This window comes from Aulonocara stuartgranti (assembly GCF_965226115.1).
Source record: "Aulonocara stuartgranti genome assembly, chromosome: 10".
Taxonomy (NCBI): Eukaryota; Metazoa; Chordata; class Actinopteri; order Cichliformes; family Cichlidae; genus Aulonocara; species Aulonocara stuartgranti.
This window is the reverse complement of record NC_138946.1, coordinates 15,552,951-15,574,751: the sequence shown is the minus strand read 5'-3', so window position 1 is coordinate 15,574,751 and position 21,801 is coordinate 15,552,951. Positions and strand designations below refer to the sequence as shown.

Sequence of the window (21,801 nt, the reverse complement as noted above, 5' to 3'; positions counted from 1 at the left end):
GTAGATGTTGGTTTTTTAGCATATTGAACTGTGGTGGGTTCAACCGCAAGGTATGCTGTACTGAGAAAGGAAACAGACAACTGTGGCTTAGGGGAGTATAAAAAAAAACGCAGAACAGCAGTGAAGCTTTGTGTACGTGGTGACTCATATGAAGAGTGAACAATTAGTTGTTGATGCTGTACAAACTTTAACAAAAAGACAACTATTATGAAGAGCTGCAGTGCATATTTGGGCGCTGATTGAGATTGGGTACTGCCGAGTCAACATCAGTTAGTGATAAAGTGCCAGCGTGACAACTCTGCAGACTTGGCAAGTTATTTTAAAAGTCTGCGCTCCTTAATTTGGTAATGCAGGTCAAGCGTCACAACAGAACAGTTAGTAATTGTCAGTGCAGACAGTCATTGTTGTGGGCTATAGACAAGGGTTTTGAGTGATGTTGGTTACATAACTGATTGGGCCTTAAAGTCAAATGAAGGGGGGCTTTGAAGCCATTTTGGCATCCCACTGCACTCTAACCTGAGTAGGAACAATGTGCATACAAAGCCAAGTTTCTGCTCTTTGTTTGGGTTAGAAATGGATTCAAGGTATTAAAGGTGCATTAGGCTGCTTTTCAATTACTAGTAAAACCTTAAAATGAAACTGTTATTTCAGCCAATGGGGCAACTACATCAGTTTAGTTTAAATAGTAATAGGTATCCTAAAAGTACAGTTCAAAATGTGACTAGAATTAGGGAACATCTATTGGTGTCTTAGGACAGGTGTAAGCATTGGCCATCCAAGTCTATTGCACTGCTAATATTCTGTGACACGAGGCTCAGTCACTTGTGAGTCTCCGTCATCATAGAAAGTCAACACAGCTTTTTCAGTTCAAACACACCAATTTATTTTCCAGCACCCTGCCGTCGAGCCAGGCTCAGTGGACGTTCTTCTTTATAGTGTTCTTCTCTAGTTTCTCCCAAACAGTCCACACAGTACCTTTGCCAATTACTGCACAGCGTCTCCCAGCAGTGATTAGCTCATGCACAACAGGTGTGTCACTCAGCTCGCTTGGCACTGCTCCCTGAACCAGCTCCACCTCTCCCCTCTACAGCTGAGCTACACATTCACATTCAGCCAATTTGGAATCACAACCTAACCAAATATGCGTGACTTTGAACTGTAGAAGGAAACCGGAATACCTGGAAAGAATCCATGCTGACGCAGGGAGAGCGTGTAAACTCCATCGAAGAGGGTCCCTGATGACGAGCATGTTGAAACCAGATACCCTCTTCCTATGTTAACAGTGTTAACTACTGCAGTACCGTGCTACCCTAGGATGGCATAATCATACTTAACTTATTTCCTTACCAGTGACGAGAAGCAACCCTAAAGTCTTAACAGCACTTTCTATAGCGGTGTTAGATAACATCATTCTACTCCCAGCTCATGTAAGTATTTGCCTTTTACATGAAATATCACAAAAGAAGCAACATTTAACACAAACTAGCTTCTTTGGTCTAAAAAAGAGGACAAGAACAACTGGATATAGTTTTGTAGTGCTGTGCGTCATGCTGCTTGGAAGTTTTACAACACTGAAGCCTGGTAAAAATATTTGTTATGAGCAATACTCGCACAAGGTTTTGCTGATTAATTTGTTCATTATGCAGCTTACAGAGATGCAATGACTAACTCGGGCATGAGAAAAACAACCGAGGATGCAAATTAAAGAGAAACGGTAACTGAAAGTGGCATAAATCTATGACAGTATCAGTTTTGTGACAGAAGGGTCTCCTCCATATATCTACACCTGTTTCTGCTTTTCTGTCTGCAGTGCAGATTTGCCTGGACAATTTAACAAAAAATAAAAAAATATGCAGATGCAGACATATAGCACAGCTAGTCTGAAGTTGCTGAATTGACAGGACTGTTTGCAGGAAACCTACAGCAAAACAAATTTAAAGCTCATTAGGTCATAATTTTGGTTTGAGAGGTCGATACTGAACGCTATCAATGGATTTGTTTGTCTGTTCTGAGCTGTTCCCCACAGTTATGCTTTAACTAATTTCTCCCTCTTTGTTCGTTGTGTGTGATGAATGGAGTTCTTTACTGCAGGATCTGGACAGTGCAGTAATTGGGGCATTCATAAAGAGATTATGCCTGCACTGATGGGAACAGGGCTTATTTCAAAACACACACACAAAACACGTCTCAGACCACTTATCACATAAGCACTCATTTAGGTTGTGAGTTTAACTCTCCTAAACTTGCTAGACTCTGCAGAAGAGTGTAACTATATCTTGCAGAGGTCTACATGCTGGACATAACAGGAGAGGGGAGGGTGAGGGAGGGCGTCTCTTATCGGATTGGTCTGTTTCTCAGCAGCCAGCAGGGGGAAACTGGCCAGCTGGTGTCAGTGGGTCAGACTCTTTTCTCACACAGCTTCTCTTCACATTCGAAAGGGAACTCATATTCACACAGGAAGCCTTTGAACACATGGAGAGAGAAAGGCAACGCCTGTCATCAGTCACAGCAGAGTAGGTGTATATGATCCGCTCACAATCACATGCTGCTAACAAGCTCCTTTCTGAACTGGGTGGACTGTGTTTGACAGCTGTCTGTCGGTTAACTGGCAAGGCAGAATGTCACGACGGGACCAGAGGTTTCGGCGAGGCACGAAAGGACGGTAAGAACTGAAATCTTTAGATACGCGTAAGAGTGAGCGAAAGGGGAGGAAGCGTATGAAAGAGTGAGTCAAAGGAAGAGAAAAAATTAATAGGGAAACTTCTAAACGTCTGCATGTATACTTCCTCAAACAGAAGTCTGCCAACAAAATAACACTTGAGGTTTATTTTTTTTGGAGGTTGTTTTTGCTCTAATGTTCACAATAACAAAAAAGCATGTTGGAGCACATTTCGCAAGTTACAAAAAAATTATAATTTGTTTACTTTGTAAACATCCCTGTTCCTCAGGCCAAAACCTAAGAGTTAGCATTTAAAGTCTTTTATTTAGCACAAAGAAATATGTGAAACATCCAGCGTGACACAAGCAGTTTAAAAAAATCCTTTTAAGAGCTTTTTTTTTTTTTTTAAAAGGAAGTCCGACATACCAACGTACAGAACACGGAGGAAACGGTGGTAGGAGAAAACGTCATGAGATTGTTAACATCTGACCGAGGTTCAGTTCTGACGTCATAACTTCTTTAGAGACACGAGAACAAAGGGGATTTTTATTGACAGGAAAACACTCAGGTGACCAAAGAGAAATGTGGAGAGATGGATGAGGGGGCGGGCAGTAGAAACAGCTGAACTGATTCCAGGTTTTCTTGCAACCAGATGCTTTAGCGGAATCGCAGATGTGGAGCTGGAAGGTTCCACATCCGCGGCCTGCAGCACAGTAACAAAGACAGGAGGTCGAAAATAAACCTGCAGCGGTCTGATGGCTTTATTGCTTAATTATTTCCTTAGCAATGAAGGAGAAGCGAATCTTGGTCTCTAGCAGCACGTCCTACAGTGCTGTCAGAAAAAAAGAGATCCCACATGTGAGGGTGTGCGCACTGAAGAAGCAATGTGTTGCTCTATCAGCAACAACAAAACGAGCTGTTTGGTGTTGTTAACAAAAACACAAAGGGAAAGAGCTGCCTATAGTTTTCTGTGACGAAATACTAAAACCACAACAAAAACGGCAGAATGAATCGTGGCTTTAAGTTGTTTTGCAAGACTTAAGATCACTTTAACATATTATGAAGAAAACCTTTAAAAGAAACTATTGTAGGAATTATGCTTTATTCTCAATATGACACAACCTTTTGCTATTCTTACAAAAATGGATTCAAAGCATTTACCGCATGAGGTTTGGGGAGAGGAAACATGGGCCAGTACTCAACCCAGGAAGTCACCTCCCACTCCGGCTGCAGTGTTGGAGAGATAAGGAAGCAGGGCCTTTATCGTACACACTATAGTATTATTCTGCTTTAGCAGGGTAACGATGGGTCTCACTGTAATCTGCAAACTTTAAAGGCCTGAAACTGAACATTGTGCTCTGCATTTAAGGAATGCATGCTATTTTAATTTTTAACAGCTGTGTTGTGCAATCTTGAGTGGGTGTGTCTCTATGGGGAACATTGTTTTTGTGAAAACATGTGACTAGTCTCTTTGCATGAATAGTCCTTTTTTGTAAAAACCAATATTAATGTCACCCCGGGCTGATTGTCATGGTGATGTCAGCATAGAAGTAAAGATAAGTGTATTTCCTTTGGGTGTATGCCTCTTTGTGACCAGATCATATTGTTAACCAACATAAGAGAAGAAATGAGTAGAGTATGAGTGGAATCGTATACTGCGTTCATAAAAAGGAGCTAAACAGAAAGCAATAATCTGTTGTCTCACAGACCTTGAAATGTGATACTCTTTGTGAGGATTTCAAGTCCCACATCTTCCATCCATGATTAGGCTCATGTTACTTTGTCTGCGTATCTGAATCTTTTCTTTTTTTTGTTTTTTGCTCAGGTTTTGTTCCACTTTCTCACTCTGTTACGCCATATTCTCCCGTTTCCCTCTTGTCTCTGCAGGTGTTGTGAATGTGGCTGTATTCTGTCTCACTGGTACTATGAAAGAGAGGGGCAGCTGTATTGTAAAAAGCACTACTGGTGCCGTTATGGAGGACACTGCCACGGTTGCAAGGAGACCATTGCAACAGGACTCATAATGGTAATATTGAAATCACTCAAAATTTTAACCAAAAAAAAAAGATTCTGATGAAACTATCCCTCTGAACACAAATAATTCACAAGTTCCTCACTAAACTTTTTTTTTTAATAAGCTTGGCTACAAAACTTTAGCATACATGGATTTCTAAGCTTATAAGATGAAAGCCTGATTAGCTGCCCTCTCTGTTGTCTGACTCACTTAGTCCAAAGCAGTCTGAACTGTCAGCAACAAATCAATTGGACTAGTTTAAAAATATCCCACTTATTGATCATTCAAAGCTTACTGCTGTTCAGACTAACAAGTTAAAAAGAGTTTTATATAATATTCAGAAACGGAATATGGAATACCAAATCTCAGCATGCTCCACCAATTATTCATAAATTCAAAGCCTTCCCGACTTTTGGTTTCCTCCTGATATGAAAGCATTTATTTTCTCTTTTGACTCTAAGCTAGAAGATATCCTCTGAAAACATCCTTTATGCAAGAATGAACAGAAACAGCTCGAGTGTTTCACAGTTCAGAGTGGCCCAAATAAATGCGTTCTGGTAAAACTGTATTATGTTTTTCATACACTACTGCCCTGCATATAAACAGGTTGCTGGAGAGCAAAAGTATCATCCTGAATGCTTCACTTGCATGAGCTGTGATATGGTCATTGGAGATGGAGACACCTACACGCTTATCGAACGCTCTAAGCTCTACTGGTAAGTAAGACTCTGAAAGGAAAAATGTAAAGAAGTCTTGTGTGTTAGCAAATGTGTAAGCTGGAGATGAATGAGTGAAATGGAAACAACCTCTTTCTGACAGATTTACAGTTATGTTAAAGGTTAGGGACTCTGGGTGGTCCTATGGAAATACTAAGTAGATCCCATGATTCAATAGCTTGTAAAACCACTTTTAGCAGCAGTTGAAGTAAATGTTCTCTGTATGACTTCATCGGTCTCATGTTATTTTGGAAAATTTCTTTCCAAAATTGCTTTAGTTAATTGAGGTTAGCAGGGATTTGTTTATGCACAGTTCTCTTAAGGTCCCACCAGAACATTTCTATCAGAGTAAGATCTGGACTTTTACTGGACACATTGAGTCGTTTCTTTTCAGCCAATCGGTTGTAGATTTTCCACAGTGCTTGAGATCATTGTCCTGTCCCAGTTTCGGCCAAGCCTAAGTTTATAGTCGACTCAATGACTGTCAGGTGACCAGGTCCTGTGGCTGCTAAATAAGCCCAAATCATCGCCCCTCCACCACCGTGCTTGACAGCTGTTTTGAGACGTTTGTGTTGATATTCTGTTTTTGTTTTTGTTTTTTACAAACATTGTATGTGCATTATGGCCAAAGGATGCTAAATCAGAAGTCTTTTAGGTCTGTCCAAATGCCACTTTGCCAGCCTAAGCTATCCTACCATGTTCTTCTCTCAACACTTCCAAACAAGCCATACTTGTTCGTTTTTTTTTTTGTTTTGTTTTGTTTTTTTTTATAAACTGTACTGTTATGAACTTTAACCTTTTAACATGCTGAGCCCTGTGGATTCTGAGATGTGGCTCTTAAATTTCTACATTTTCACTGAGCATTGCACAGTCGACCTTGCAACAGAGGTTCTCTGCACTCTTGGGAAGACTGTAGCATTGTGAATGCTCCAGATATGCAAACTGTCCAAACTTCTGCTTTTATGGAGGTGCTTACATTTGCTGAAGATTGATTAATCAAGTGCATTTGATTAGCAGGACCTGATGTTTCATTTTAGTTCTTTTTGAAGCAATAAGGGTGTACTTAGTTTTTCACAGGAAACTGAGTACACTGTGTAAACCTTTTTTTTTTCTTTTTTTTTTTTTTTTCTTCCCCCCCTTCCTTCAAGTCACTATAGTATTCATCTTTTGATTTGCCTCTGCAGTGGTCACTGCTATTGTCAGGGTGCTGTATCGGACGTGGAGCCAACTTCTCCAGTTACCAAGAGACCACACATGGTGGCGCTGGTCTCTTTCCCTCCACATGCAGTCGGACAACGAGGCCTGAGTGTAATCATTGATTTCGGCAAAGACAAAAGTCCTCTTGTGACTGTGACAGAGTGAGTCTCTGAATTTAGCCATTAACAATTCTGACCCTCACGTCTCGCCCACCTATTCAATCACTGTCATTCTGTTCAGGCTGGACTCATCAGTCCTAAGCCCTGACCTGCTATCCTCTGTCCACACTGGTGATCAAGTATTGGAGGTTAACGGCATCCCAGTGCGCAATATTTCTCCAGAGGAGGTAGGCCTCAAACTACCCACTGCTTCAGTTATAACATCACAAGTTTAAGAGAGAAGAGACAAAAATGTCAACGTGACCATAATGTTAAATGTCCTTTCCACTAGATAAACCGTGTAATCCAGAACACAAGCAGACCACTGCAGCTGACCATTGAGCACAACCCACAGGCACCTCATGACCTCTTTCACTCGGACAGTCCCTCGGATAACATCTCTTGTCCTGAGCCCCCTGTCCGCAACAAACTATCTTCAACCCAGAAACTCCCAAGTCTGAAGGAAGAGCCAAGTCCCAGAGAAGAACCAGATGAGCAAAATGAACAAATTAGGATGAGACTCTCACCATCTCAGCACCAAGGGACCCCAGGAATCCGATCCAGAAACATTTCGTAAGTGATGTCAGCTGACAGCTTGCCTTAACTCAATACTCTCCCCTTTCTAAGTCTTTGTTTCTTTCTCAGGCGCAGCTGCAGTATAGATAAGTGCCCCGTGTCTCCTGGAATGCTGTCGCTTTTATCTCAAAAAAAAGAAATGGTTCGCTCAGAGTCTCTTCGAGTAGATCCAGGAGACCGGGCGCACCGCATCTTCAGACCTTCAGACCTCATCCACGGAGAAGTGCTGGGCAAGGGCTGCTTTGGACAGGCTGTCAAGGTGCCTTGCTGTTTCCATCATTTTGTTGCCTGACTGCAACTCGCTTTTAGTTGTAATGCTGATTTTAATCAGCAGCACTGTTATGAACTTATCTCTCTCTCTAAAGGTAACGCATCAGGAGACTGGGGAGGTCATGGTGATGAAAGAGTTGATACGCTTCGACGAAGAGACGCAGAAGACTTTTTTAAAGGAGGTAAGTGGTCGTGGGCGCAGAAAAGGCCTGAAGAGAGCATGACATGTTTAACCAGCATCCCTCTCAATTTGTACAGGTAAAGGTGATGCGCTGTTTGGACCATCCCAATGTTCTCAAGTTCATTGGGCTGTTTTATAAGGACAAGCGAATACATTTTGTCTCTGAATACATCCAGGGAGGAACTCTTCGAGAGACTATCATAAAAATGGTAGGTTAAACTAAGTTTTTATGTTTCTTCATGAGAACCATCAGCATACACAAACACAACATGGTGGTCATAATCTTTCTGTTGCAGGACAAGGATTTTCCCTGGAAAATTAGAGTTGGGTATGCTAAAGACATTGCAGCTGGGATGGTAAGTCTTTCAAGCCAATACTCTAAGAATAAAAAAACTTTTATTGCAAAATTAAGCTGTTTTGGTAAAAAACTTGTCAAATATATATATCATCTCTCCTTCACAGGCTTATCTACACTCCATGAATGTTATCCACCGAGATCTAAACTCATACAACTGCCTGGTCAGAGAGGTGAACAGATGTTTTATAGCACACATGTCAAAAATTACAGTATCTTCCATTATATAGCTCCACTTCAAAAACTGCTTTGTTACTTGAATGTGTTACTTTATTTAAATCTGAAATTATATCAACAAAACAAGCAAAACTTTGGTCCAGATACATTTCTAATCCAATTCCAAGACTTGTTCTTATTATTCTGCCAATGGTGAAAGGAGATCAACAGTTCTTGAATGTTAATGAATTTTACTTGTTAAAATTCATTATACATACCACTTTCAAATAAATAAAGACTTCACAGCTGATTGTTATAACTTCTTTACCCCTCTTTGGTTGTGTAGAACCAGTCTGTGGTGGTGGCAGATTTTGGACTAGCCAGGTTGGTAATGGAGGAGAGAAACCAGAGCAGAACATCTTCGCTTGAACGTCCGACAAAAGGGACGCTGTCAGAGCTCCGCAAGCATGACCGCAGGAAGCGGTATACTGTGGTAGGAAACCCCTACTGGATGGCGCCTGAGATGATCCACGGTGAGTACACAAGCTAGGACACTACTACTTATGTTGAGGGGTGATCAGATTCTGAATCAAGCTCCTAAACCTTCACGCCTTTCGTAACGTAGTTTGCAATAAACCTTTGGTGGGTGCAGATTTAAAAAAATACATGCGTATATTATTTCTTATGACAAAATGAAAATGGGATTCACAGGACATTTTCTAAATTCATTCAGGATTTATAAAAGCTGCTATCTTCAATATTAAACAGTGAAGATATTTAAATAATGGCCTGAGGATAAGTAGCTCCACATAATGAATGCAGAACCACTGAATATCCAGGACAGGCTAAGAATTTCTTCATTTTCCTCCCAGGGAAAACCTATGATGAACGGGTAGACATCTTTTCCTTTGGCATCATGTTATGCGAGGTAAGAAAATCTGGACTGCTAAAAAGATTTCTGAAAATGCCACGTTTCTAAAACTTTTAACAGTTTTAAGGCTGAGTATGTCTCTGTCTTAAGATAATAGGGAGGGTGAGTGCAGATCCTGACTACCTTCCAAGAAGAAATGACTTTGGGCTGAATGTGGCAGGTTTCCTGCAGCAGTACCACCCTCCACAGTGCCCCTCTGCTTTCATGCCACTGGCTGTTCTCTGCTGTGACATGGACGCTGATAAACGGTAAGATTGCACCACAAGTAAATTAGATGGAGCTCAAGTATGTCTGTTGTTGACAATTATAAACTAATAGGCAAAGTCTTACCGTTTTTGTTTTTTCACCAGTACATACAGAAACAATAAATACTTTTCCAGCGTTCTTTTTGCTACCCAAACAGTGAATACTTCACTGAGTAATTCAGTAAATAATCTAGCTGCTGAATAGCCTACCAGTGGCGAAAAGTTTACATCAACTCATCATTGGCGTGAATGTCATAATGATTTTGGGGCTTTTATTAAATTCTTTGAACTTTTTCCAGGGTGAAATGATCGTACAGCACACATCTTTAATGTCTCTAAAAAAAACAAGAATCTATTCACACAAGGTCAAAAGTATACATACAAGTTGAAATGTATACATACTCGTATTTTAATAAGTGTTAAGAAGGTTCTACAGTGTTGATGCATGCTGAGTCATCCAGGTAAGTAAATCCTAAAAGGTCGATTCTGTTCATCTGAAACGTTTCGTGACGAGGTTCTACAGTGTCTTTTAACTTGACAAAGCCCAGCTCTAATAACGTCTCATGAGCAAACATGATCAACTACAACTGTTAGTTTCTCTTTAACAGCATAAAAACGATTGGTTTGGCAGCACTCATTGGTTTGATCAATACTCTAAACATTGGAAAAGATCAAAGCTCTAAGAAGGAAAATTGTAGATTCACAGAAGTTGGGAAGATCTCTTGAAGCCAACAACTGCAGATTCCACAATCCTCATCCTCAAACAGCTGTACATCAGTACAAGTTATTCACATGTGTCACCAGTTTGCCAAAGAACACCCAAACTGTCACCCTCAGATGACAGGCATTTGATAACGATGTTCAAGAACAGCCCAGGAACTACCAAGGCTCAAGCATGAATTGGAAACAGCTGGAAAACCACCATCACTGTGGAGCGTGAAGCCAGTTTTACACCACCGTGGACTTAGATGATGCCCACCAAGAAAGAAGCCCTTGCTCCAAAATAGACACCTTCAAGCTCAACTGAAATTTTCCCACATAGACTCGCCATGCCTTCTGGAGAAAAGTTTTATGGTCAGACGAGACAAAGATTGAGTTATCTGGCCACAATGCCAAGAGGTATGTTTGGAGGAGTAAAGGTGAGGCTTTCAAACCTGGGAACCCTGTACCAGCTGTCAAACATCGCAGTGGTAGCATCATTCTCTGGGGCTGTTTTGCTGCCAATAGTACTGGTACATTGCAAATAGTGGCCTTTCCAAAGCCTCAACCCAATTGAAAATGTTTGGACTATGCTTAAAGACCACGTCAGTGCCAGGAAACCAACCAATCGAAATCAACTCTACCAATTCTGCCAAGATGAGTGGTCAAATATTCAGCCAGAATTATGCCAGAAGCTTGTTGATGAGTAACAAAAAAGGGTTCCTTGAGGTTCAACTTGTTAAGGGATATTTAACTAAACATTAGTTTTGGGGTATGGATATATTTGAGCCTGTATGTATACTTTTGACCCTGTTTGGGCTACTTATTTTCAAAAAATTTTAATGTCATTAAAGATGTATGCTGTACCATCATTATACCCTGGACACAAAAGTAAATGATTAAAAGCCCATAATTACCATGGCATTTATGCACATGACCTCTGACAATATGTGGCAGAGCATCTTAAAACTTCTCATTAATGCAACTTTTGCCTTTCAGTCCGTCCTTTTTGAAGCTGGAGGAGTGGCTGGAGAACCTGCTGATGCACCTGGATATTGGTCTGCCTCTGCTCTCTGAGTTAGAGCAGCTCTGCAAAGCTTTTTGGCAGAATAATAACCACCAATGCTCTGAAAACACAAATAACCACACTGAGCCGAATCAATTTACTGAAAACAAAGACCAAAATGGCAGACTTGACAGCCACACAAACCACGAGCAGAACGCTCAGGCTGACCTTACTGTGAGGACTGGGTCAGAGGGTAGAAACCAGTCGTGCCGCAGGTCGATAAGCACAGACTCATGCAATCATGGCTCTGAAACCTATGAACACAGTAACCCTGCAGAACAACTAGGAGCCCGGCGTGAGCAGTCAAGACCAGTACCAGAGCAGTTAAACGGGTCCAGGAGGATATACAAAGCATTGTGGGACACATCTACAGAGGATGGCTCATTTCTTTGATTGATGACCAAGATGGGACACATCTACAAAGCCCAGTGTTAAAGGAATAAGACTGTTTGTGGAGACATTTGTGTCTTTTCAGTCAAGTAAATTAGTCATGAAACTGCATTTGTGAGAGGAATATGTAAATGTAGAATCATGCAAGATATTCAACATGCGAAGCAGTAAATATTTGTATGTTGCCCACATTGGTCTCATACTCCACTGTGAACCAGTATTTATGTGATTGCAGCTAGAGCCCTGCTGACACTGAGAATAGCAAATATCAAAATTGAAATTAACTGTTTCCATTTTTTTTTTTTTTTTAAATGGAAATGCACAAAAAGAACTAAATTTTATTTAAATTCCATAAAAATTGTCAGTGGACAGATTAAGTAAAGACAATCCTTTTTTATAATTTACCTCGACTGTTTTTTGGGGGGATTTTTGTTTTGTTGTTGTTGTTTTTGTTTTGTGTACTGCAGCTGGTCTTTACTTATTGGCCAACAACATAAGCTAAATCTGGTTGTTTACCATTTAGGCTCTAGTTTCACTTTTACCAAGAAGCTGTGGAACACATGTCACTTTATGTCGCCTTATGTATTTGCTGCGGAAAAGTGTCAAACCGAATCTAACCCAACTGAGGACATTAAAACTTCTACTGCTACTAAACTATAATTAAGAAAATAAAGAGATGCAAGTCAAAAATTTTAACTACGATGTAGCAAAGATTTATTTACCAAACATTACACAAAATTAAATATAAACTATTTAATATTTTAAAATGCTGACCTTATTAAAGACAAATTAGCCAGAATTATCAGCACGGTTCTTCTTAAAGGATTGCACGCATTTTTGTTATGATGGACTGTTTACACTCACCTTTTAGGTACACCCTTTTGCCTTAGTTCTTCATGGCATAGAGTCTGGAAACATTTCTCAGATCCACTCAACACACAGTTGCTGCAGATTTGTCGGCTGCATATCCATGATGTGGATCTCTCGTTCCACCGCATCTCAAAGGTGCTGTAATAGATTGGGATCTGGTGACTGTGGAGGCCACTTGAGTGCAAAGAAGTCATTGACATGTTCAAGAAACCAGTTTGAGATTATTTGAACTTTGGGACAAATGATCTCATTCTGCTGGAAGTTGTGCACTGCGGTCATAATTCAATATGAGTCTCCCCCATTTTTATTTTATTTATTTTTTAAGATATATTTCACAGTCACCTCAAGGAACTTTATATTGTAGGTTAAAACATCACAACATAAAAACCCTAAAGGGATAGAAATGGTCAGCAGCTGTACTAAGGTAGGCTGAGGTATTTAAATGATGCTCAGTTGGGGCCCGAAGTATCCCCTGCAACATGAATACATGCATCCTTGTATCACCATTGATACAAGGATGCATGTATTCATGCTTTCATGTTGTTTGGGTCAAAGTATGACCCCACCATACAAATGTTGCAGCAGAAATCGGGCACTGTTTTGTTTTTTTTGTTTTGTTTTGTTTTTTGTTTTTTTGTTTTTTGTTCAAATGCAGTGATCGTATGCAAACTGTAGTCTGTTTCCTGTTCTTAGCTGTGGCCTTCCAATTAAAGGTTCAACATGGTGTGCATTCAGAGATGCTTTTCTACATACCATGGTTTTAACAAGTGGCTATTTGAGTTACCATTGCCTATCTGCTTAAGCCAGTCTGCCCATTCTCTGACCTCTAGCATCAACAAGGCCTTTTCTCTCACAGATCTGCTGCTCACTGGATATTTTCTCTTCTTCCCTGACAATTCTTTGTAAACCCCAGACATAGGAAAATCCCATTTAAATGATCAGTTTCTGAAATACTCAGCTCATCCCATCTGTCAGTACCAACCATGCCATGTTCAAAATCACATTTGTTCCCTCTCTAATCTTAAAATGATTTGAAATTTAGCAGGACAACCTCCAAATTCTTCATATTAAATCTCTTAACAAATTTGAATAAATTATAATATAATCCCATGACCTAGCTAATATAAACTCACCCCCTGTAGGCTTGAGTGGGGGCCCTCTCTTGACAAAAACATTACTGTAGCCAACAAGGTGTCAGTCTGTAAATCAACCAGCAATATTTGAAAAATAAAGCAGCTCAATGATGTTCAGAGTTGACATTAAGAAATTTAGTCCAGAAATATATCGTGAAGACTTTTTAATCATTTGGAAGAAAAAGCTGAACAAACACTTAAAGATTAGCCTCACGTGTTAGCATAAATTTAAATCCAATAGTTTTCCTGCTTGTTTATTGATTGATTTATTGTCTAAATGTGACTACTTTACTATATAACGACATGAATGTGTACACACTTACCAAAATATTTAACATACTTTTCTTATACAAAAAAAGCCGTTAGGCTAGCTTAGTTAAACTGGCTAATCTTGACTAAATGTACCTAAATACAATAATATTAAAACATAAAAATGGCAGCAACTTTCAGACTCAAGCTTTCATGGTTGCCAAAAAAATTAAAAATGATTGCATAAATATAACTCAATAAGCACAGATAGCTAAGTAAGCTGAAGCGCTAACCTTGTTTACGTCTACAGTACTATACAGGTCTTTTTGGCTTCACAAAGATTAAATGAAGAGAATTTTATGGACTTTTAGTATTAAAACTGGGCTAGCCCACATGTGGTTGTGGACTTACTCCAGGGAGCATACTTACAAAACAACTACGGGTAGTAGAAAATCCACAACACTTACTGCTTTGATAGACTCCACTCTTCTTCATTGTAACACACTTTGAGCCACTCGATAGAAATGCTGGAAATTTTACTCACTACTTTTGTCAGATCTTTAATTATGGTATTATAATCTACTGCTAAGATAATGTTTCCTTCTTCTTTTTTTTCTTTTTTAAGGTTTCTCCTATAAATAGGAAGTTATTTGTATCTTATGCCACCTCAAGCTTGGATTGCCAGTCTTAAATACTCCAAACAGATTTTTTGTGTAAAATTAACTCACTGTGGTCAGAGGTTTATAACAACTCATCATGTGCATAAATGTCATGGTAATTTTGAGCTTTTAGTGGTTTCTTTGAGCTTTCTATTTGCTATGTGGAAGGATTGTACATCATAGATTTTTAATGACTTAAATAAACAATGGGTCACAAATCAGAATTTAAACAGTATTTTCTATAATCCACACAGGTTTAGTTATACATAGAGCCTCAGATTGACCAATACTCCAAACAATGAGGAAGTCCATGGATCTCAGTGAAGATCTATGACGCTGTACTGTAGATTTACAGAAGTTGGGAAGAATTAAGAGTACCTTCTAATTCTTCAACTTTACCTCAAATCAACAGCTGGATGAATGAATCTTTAAAATATTGAGAAGTTCCACCTGGACAATGATCCCAAACACACATCAAAACTGGTTTTGGAAAGTAGGCTTACATCCAGCTTCTGGGAGGGCCTTTCCAAAGTACCAACCTCAATCCTATTGAAAATTTGTGAACGAAGTTTAAAATCTGTGTCTGTGACAGGAAACCAACTAATTTAAATGAACTTTACCAAAACTGATCAAATTTCCAGCCAGAATTGTGCTTGAAGCTTGTTTATAGCTACTAAAAGCATCTGGTTGAGGTGCAGCTTGCTAAGGGATATTTAACCAAATATTACATTTGACTTCTGTATGTATGCTTTTGACCCTCTGTGGATTAGAGAAAATGCAAAACACACTCAAACTTTTGCACGAAATTTGTGTTTTTTAAATATATTAAAGATTCACAATCATTCCATTAACATTATTATAATAATGATGATGATGATGATCGCTGAGCTGTATTAAGCTGTTCTGTAACCACAGAAAAGCGGTAACACTGAGTAGACATGGAGCAGGGTGCACCCGGAGCTGAGTAGTATAATTCAGGGACGCACACGCCCACAGAGCATCTGCAGCATTGTGCTGCAGCCATGCGCTGCCCTCCTCTGATCCAGGGACAGCTTGAATACCAGCAGCATGGAGCACATGTCCTCTCCCGTCAGATTTCGCAGCAATAAAAAAGGTAAGTCTATAATCCAGTTAATATACAAGTCTACAGAACAAGGCTCCTTCAGAAAGCAACTGGAACTGGCCTACACTGATACTTTCAGCAGATAAAATTTGCTCAGCCAATTTGAAGCTGCAGCCTGTGACAATCCTGCAAGGATTTATATCTCTGTAGGTTATTGTATTCTTAAGCTAATGTTTTCTCATCTTATTTACTGTAATTTCATCAGTTTATCTGTTTGTATAAACAATGGGGGGTTATGGGTCATTTAGTATTTTTCTGCTATTTTTTCCATTTCAGTTCTGCATTTTATTGCAGATTTACTTTTTAGACATCAGGGTGTGTAGTAACGTTAAATTGATTACGTTTTTAGCTTGTGCAGGATGGATGCAGCAAACCTGAATAAATAATTTTTTAATATATATTTTTTCCAATTTGCTCTCCTCAAAACAAAGCTTCAACTTTCTCGGGCAAGGAGGTAGGACAATTTTGTAGAGTAGCCTATAGAAGTAGTGTTTGTTTGAGCTTATGTGTGTGTTTAAGAGTTAAATCTCCAAACCCCAACCCTGTCAGAGCGCTAGAAGCTGGATTAAGCCTACTGCAAAGTTTTGTGGGTAATGAGAGCTGACAGGTAGAGGAATGCCAGATAAACCCTGGTCAATCCAGCAGCACCGTGGCCGGCGCTTTTCTGCATTCCTTTAACCACTTTAAGAGCCCAGGGTGTTTATCTTGGATAAAGCAGGTGGAAATTCCCTATCCTAGCTCCTCATCATAGGGTACAGTCATTTTGTGTGGAAGCAGGTGTGGAGTGAAGTTTTGGAAAACTACAAAATCAGCACAAAAACATACAATTCGGGTTATTTTTAACTAGCTATAGATTTCATGCTGAACGAACCTGAGAAACCGGCACTCACAGCCTTGTGGGTATATCCGGTTTGACCCTATTGTTTACGAACCTCCAGCTTCAAACGGTCTCTACATCCTGCCTGGACAGATGGACGACGGCATTTGTAACGGTATAATGAGATCACAGGTCACACCTAATCAGTGAAGGGTTTAGTCCAACACTGCAAGAAAAGATACGTCATTAGGCCATGTATTCAGAGAGCAACAAACAATCAGACTTTTTAGTTTCCTGGTTATTTTAATTTTAGTAGTGTTAAAGATATCTAAAGGGCGGGAGGAAAATTACAGTGGAACACCAAAAAATCATGGTTTTACTGTCATAGCATTATGATTCATTTACTGCATGACCGGAATACAGATCACCCCCTCATGGCCTCCTTCAATTACCATTTTAATAAATTCCAGCTTCTATTCTTTGTTAAGTTATTTATATCTCCTTGTCAAAGCCTTGTGACACAGAGCTCCTGGGACAGGTGGCTACCCTGGAAATTTAAGTTATTAAGTTAATTCCTCTGAGGACAAAGACAATCTTATTGGTCTGTTGTGAGAAACCTTCTGTCTTCTCACAACAGGCAGTCTGGAGTGTGTAATGTTATGAGATTAACAGGAAGCCTAGTTAGTGCTTATCTTAGGGGAAAAACACCTCCAGTTACTGCTGTTAAAGCCAAAATATCAGCATTACCATTGATTCGCTGAGGTCAGACAGACAGAGGTACAACCATGACCAATGATTGATACACGAATGATGAGTATTTTAATCATGATGCGACTTTTCTTCAGGTTTTAGGATTCGATGTTTCTCCAGCTTACCCATCTTTTTGTTTGACTGCAAACACGAGGCTTAGACAACAATCTTGAGTGAGTGTGGTGATAATCCGTCTATGTTGTGGACACATACATAGGCTGTGGACACATACACAAAGCCACAATGAGAAAAAGAGGCAGATAAGTGAGCTGTTTTCCCCTATCAGATGACCAAAATCAGCCTCAGCCCAGCATCACTGCGGTACCTTCAGGAGAGCACGGTTATCAGCCACATATATCCACACACTCATAATTAGAGAGGGGCTTTCACAAGAGTCCTGTCAGCTGAGGTATATTCGTCTGCTGTGCCTAATTTAAAAAAAATAATATCAGACAGAGGAAAAATCATGCTGCTCTCTGTTTTAGTTGTCCAGTCTGTCCATAAGGGACCAGGAGGACATGCAGTATCCTTATGCCATGAGGGATTTGCCTCTCATGTCTCACTCTGGTGAACAGCACCAGAGACCAGGCCACTATGGAGCAGAAGGCATTGGGAGCCCCATCAACGGGAGACACCTCAGCCTTCCTGGGACTCCCTCTCTGGTCCGCACCATCCCCTTCCACCCCAGGGGCTCTCCAGCAGTCCCTCCCAGGCATAATCACATGGGACTAGATCCAGAATTTCAGCAGCTACCGCTGAGGAGGCAGATTGTTTCTCAGGTGTCTTTGGACTCGCCGCTCAGCCCTTCCATGCGCCCACGTAGCCCCTGGGGACGCTTTGACCCCTACGACTCTCCTGAGGTATGTTTTTACTATTTTATATAATGTCTGGCTGTTTATGTCTCTAAATGTTTGTTGCCTGAACCTCTGTGTTACTTTACTTCGTAGTACATCTTTAAAACCTTACACCCACTTTCAGTACCCGTTCAACAGTTTCCAACTCCTTCATGCAGCTTTCAAAGAAACACAGTTTACGACATCAACTTTCACACAGGGGAAAAAAAAAGCGGCAAGCGAGTTTGGTTATCACATCTGTCTGGCCCTTAAAGAGCATATCAAGCTCTAAAGCTAAGAGGCGTCTATGGTTTCCTTTCTTGTCTGCTCACCGTCGGTGCACCGAAGCTTCTGGGGCAAAGGCAAAGTGAAATGAGGTTTCGTGATCCTTTGCAGTCCAGCTTGTGGCCCAATAGGGATCAGCCTGTGACGCGAGAGTCATGGCTGTTATTGTGACACAATATATGTTTATTTATTCAAGATAATAAGTGCTACAGTATCCATGAGGAGAACGACAGGGCTACTGATAACCAGTTTGGACATTTCAGGCCCATATCTGACTGCTTTATTAACTAAGGAGCACTGAAGCTCAAGGATGTAGAGAGAATTTCTAATTGAAGCAGTAAATATCCCCATATGTGTATGTTATCTTTGTATTTTCCTTCTTTAGGATCAGGACAAGGAGTACGTAGGTTTTGCCACATTACCAAACCAGGTCCACAGAAAAACTGTGAAGAAAGGCTTCACATTCACACTCATAGTCGCAGGTGAGTCTGATTTCTCTCCTGAGGAGGAAGGGTTTTACAAAAGGCACAACAAGTCAAAAATATCAAATATCAAAAAACTTAAGTGATGATAAACGAGTAAAACAAAGTTAAAAAAATATCTTCTTAAGTGGAGATAACGGACATCACTGCTCTGCCAGCGATCATTAAAACACGCCACTGATTAGTGGGAGCGTGGCGTCCATAAATCCTTGTAACTTTATCTGTTGACACAAATTCTTCCGAGGAAGACAGATGATTTATTACCTTACTCAAACGTCTCTGTAGGGGAGTCCGGTCTCGGTAAATCCACACTAATCAACAGTTTGTTCCTCACGGATCTTTACAAGGACAGAAAAGTTCTCAATGCTGAAGGTAAGTATTAGTTTTTCACTTTCTGTATTGGGGAGGTAGACACACAATCTGATGTCACGTGTGTGATCTCATGCGTCTTTGAACAAACTGCGTGCGCTTACAGAGCGGATCAGTCGAACAGTCGCCATCATCAAACACACCGTTGGCATTGAGGAGAAAGGAGTCAAACTGAGGCTCACCATCATAGACACGCCAGGGTTCGGAGATGCCGTCAACAACACAGAAAGGTGAGGTCACGAACTCCTCCTCGCAGTCAAACCAGCTTAACTCGAGCAAGACTTTGGTATTTTGGTGGCATTTGAATTGAACTCGTGAAGCACATACGTAGCCCTTGATTTCATCGCTGACATTGAGTGTCAGTGTGCCTCCAGGTTTCACTCATTCATTTTCTGTTTCTGCATCAGCTGGAGGCACATAGACGACTACATCGACCAGCAGTTTGAACAGTACTTCAGAGACGAGAGCGGGCTGAACAGAAGAAACATTCAGGACAACAGAGTCCACTGCTGCCTCTACTTCATCTCACCGTTCGGACATGGGTACACTGATGAAACGGCGATAACACTGTTCCAACAGCATCAGCTAAACTTTTTCTTATTTTTGCACATTTCTGTATGTGACTATTTTCTCTTATCAGCCTTCGACCTCTGGATGTGGACTGTATGAGGGCGCTTCATGAAAAAGTCAACATAATTCCTGTGTTGGCCAAAGCTGACAGCCTGACACCAGCAGAGGTCTGCAGAAAGAAGATGAAGGTAACAGCTCAGTTATACCAATATGTACACACGGCTGCTTCACTGGGTGTTGTTCAACTCTCTCTTAACACAAATATCTAATCAGCCAATCACACAGGAGCAGCTCAATGCATTTAGGCATATAGATATGGCCAAGAGGACCTGCTGAAGTTCAAAGTGAGCATCAAAATGGGAACGAAAGATTATTTAGGAGACTTTGAATGTGACATAGTTTTGGGGGGCCAGAAGGGCTGGTCTGAGTACTTAAGAAACTGCTGATCTAAATGGGATTTTCCCACAGAACCATCTCTAGGGTTTACAGAGAATGGTCTGAGAAAGAGAAAATATCCAGCCCGCAGCTGTTCTCTGGGTGAAAAATCTTTGTTGATGTCAGAGGATAATGGTCAGACTGTTTGGAGCTAACATGAAGGCAACATTAACCCACATAGCCGTTCATTACAGTGAAGGTATTCAGAAGAGCATCTCTGAACACACATGTGGAACTTTGAAGCACAATGTCAGGTTATCACACCAGGTGGCACTGCAGTCAGCTGCGAACAGGAAACTGAAGCTACAATTTGCACAGGGTCCTGAAACCAGACACAAAAAGACTGGAAAAGCATTACCTGGTCTGATCGGATTGAAGCAGTCTTGATTTCTGCAGTTAGGGTCAGAGTTTGGTGTACGCATGGATCCGTCCTGCCTTGTATCACAACACAGCAGGAATTGCAGTGCACCAAGTTGGAATTATTCATGACTCCTTTAATTTCAAACTATGCAAAGCTATCCAGCAGGGCCGATTTGACCCTCTGGCAACCCAGTTCTGTTCTGTAATTGATCTCCAATCTCTGTTATATAGTTTATCTATTTCTGTTACACATCTTCTCCTAATGTGTGTTCATGTGCTCCAGATCAGGGAGGAGATCAAGCAGTTTGGGATAAACATCTACCAGTTTCCTGAATGTGATTCAGATGAGGACGAAGACTTCAAGACACAGGAACAGATACTTAAGGTTCCTCATTTTATTCACGTTGTCATGGTTGAAATGTGTTGTCTGGTCTATTTTAAGGCTGCCGGTTTATTTTGGTTTGGGCTTTTTTCTTTGTCGTCGTTGTTGTTGTTGTTGTTTTCTTGCAGAACAGCATCCCATTTGCTGTGATTGGGAGTAACGTACAGGTGGAGAGTAAAGGTCGAAAGTTCAGGGGTCGCGTCTATCCCTGGGGCGTGGTAGAAGGTATTACCCCAAGCCTTTTAATTTTAATTTTACTTTAGTTTTTTTTTTTTTTTATGTTTTTTGGTTTACTTTTACTCAATCATTACCCCTTAGAGTACATTTTGTGTCAGTTGCGCACCTGGCTGTTGTTCCATTTGATAACAAAGAATCCAGTATGATGCGGTAACAATGTTGCTGTTGCTGTTGCTGTTGCATGGTCAGTGGAGAACCCGGCTCACTCCGACTTCCTGCTGCTGAGGAACATGCTGGTGAGGACGCACATGCAGGATCTGAAGGACGTGACGCGGGAAATTCACTATGAGAACTACAGAGCTCAGTGCATCCAGAACATGACACGCATGGTGGTGCTGGAGAGGAAACGCAGGTGGGTGGAGGCAGGATGCACAACACCACAAACCAATATTAAAAAAAACTTGAAAAAAACCCTGTTAAGCACAGTGAGGTCAGATATTTTTGTAATATCTTTGTGTGTGTGGGTTTGGTCTTAGTTTGCGTGAGAAATATCGGGACGGTAGTGAGGCAGACTTTCCTCTGCCTCTGGCCGTCGCTGACACTGAGAAGGAAAGACTGATCTATGAAAAGGATGAAGAGGTGTGTTTCTCTTCATTCATTCATTCATTCATTCATTCATCAACTTAGCTTATGA

The 21,801-nt window shown here is 40.6% G+C and overlaps 2 protein-coding genes across 5 annotated transcripts in view; both read left to right on the top strand.

Annotated features, from left to right (window-relative positions):
- The first annotated feature begins 1,004 nt into the window (after positions 1–1,004).
- On the top strand, positions 1,005–12,309 carry LOC309715310 (LIM domain kinase 1-like). 4 transcript variants are annotated; one of them, XM_082548318.1, is made up of 17 exons: positions 1,005–1,427; positions 2,439–2,513; positions 2,591–2,662; positions 4,547–4,685; positions 5,280–5,389; positions 6,574–6,747; positions 6,827–6,932; positions 7,037–7,317; positions 7,390–7,579; positions 7,686–7,772; positions 7,849–7,980; positions 8,068–8,127; positions 8,234–8,299; positions 8,629–8,815; positions 9,155–9,210; positions 9,304–9,461; positions 11,157–12,309. In XM_082548318.1, coding segments are annotated over exons 1-17 (2,355 nt in total). In that variant the 5' UTR covers positions 1,005–1,425; the 3' UTR covers positions 11,617–12,309. The 4 variants fall into 4 exon arrangements, with proteins under 4 accessions (XP_082404444.1, XP_082404447.1, XP_082404446.1 ...); XM_082548320.1 differs by lacking the exon at positions 2,439–2,513 and having other exon boundaries at positions 1,006–1,427; XM_082548319.1 differs by lacking the exon at positions 1,005–1,427 and having other exon boundaries at positions 2,377–2,513.
- Positions 12,310–15,501: 3,192 nt separating this feature from the next.
- Positions 15,502–21,801, top strand: part of LOC309715312 (septin-5-like) — an 8,549-nt gene continuing 2,249 nt past the window's right edge. The window contains exons 1-12 of the mRNA XM_082548323.1: positions 15,502–15,638; positions 16,079–16,101; positions 17,700–18,074; positions 18,718–18,814; positions 19,100–19,186; positions 19,290–19,413; positions 19,591–19,725; positions 19,824–19,941; positions 20,832–20,933; positions 21,059–21,155; positions 21,357–21,519; positions 21,644–21,746. Of these exons, the coding sequence (XP_082404449.1) occupies positions 15,593–15,638; positions 16,079–16,101; positions 17,700–18,074; positions 18,718–18,814; positions 19,100–19,186; positions 19,290–19,413; positions 19,591–19,725; positions 19,824–19,941; positions 20,832–20,933; positions 21,059–21,155; positions 21,357–21,519; positions 21,644–21,746 (1,470 nt within the window). The 5' untranslated portion in view covers positions 15,502–15,592. The remainder of the gene's footprint in view (positions 15,639–16,078; positions 16,102–17,699; positions 18,075–18,717; positions 18,815–19,099; positions 19,187–19,289; positions 19,414–19,590; positions 19,726–19,823; positions 19,942–20,831; positions 20,934–21,058; positions 21,156–21,356; positions 21,520–21,643; positions 21,747–21,801) is intronic.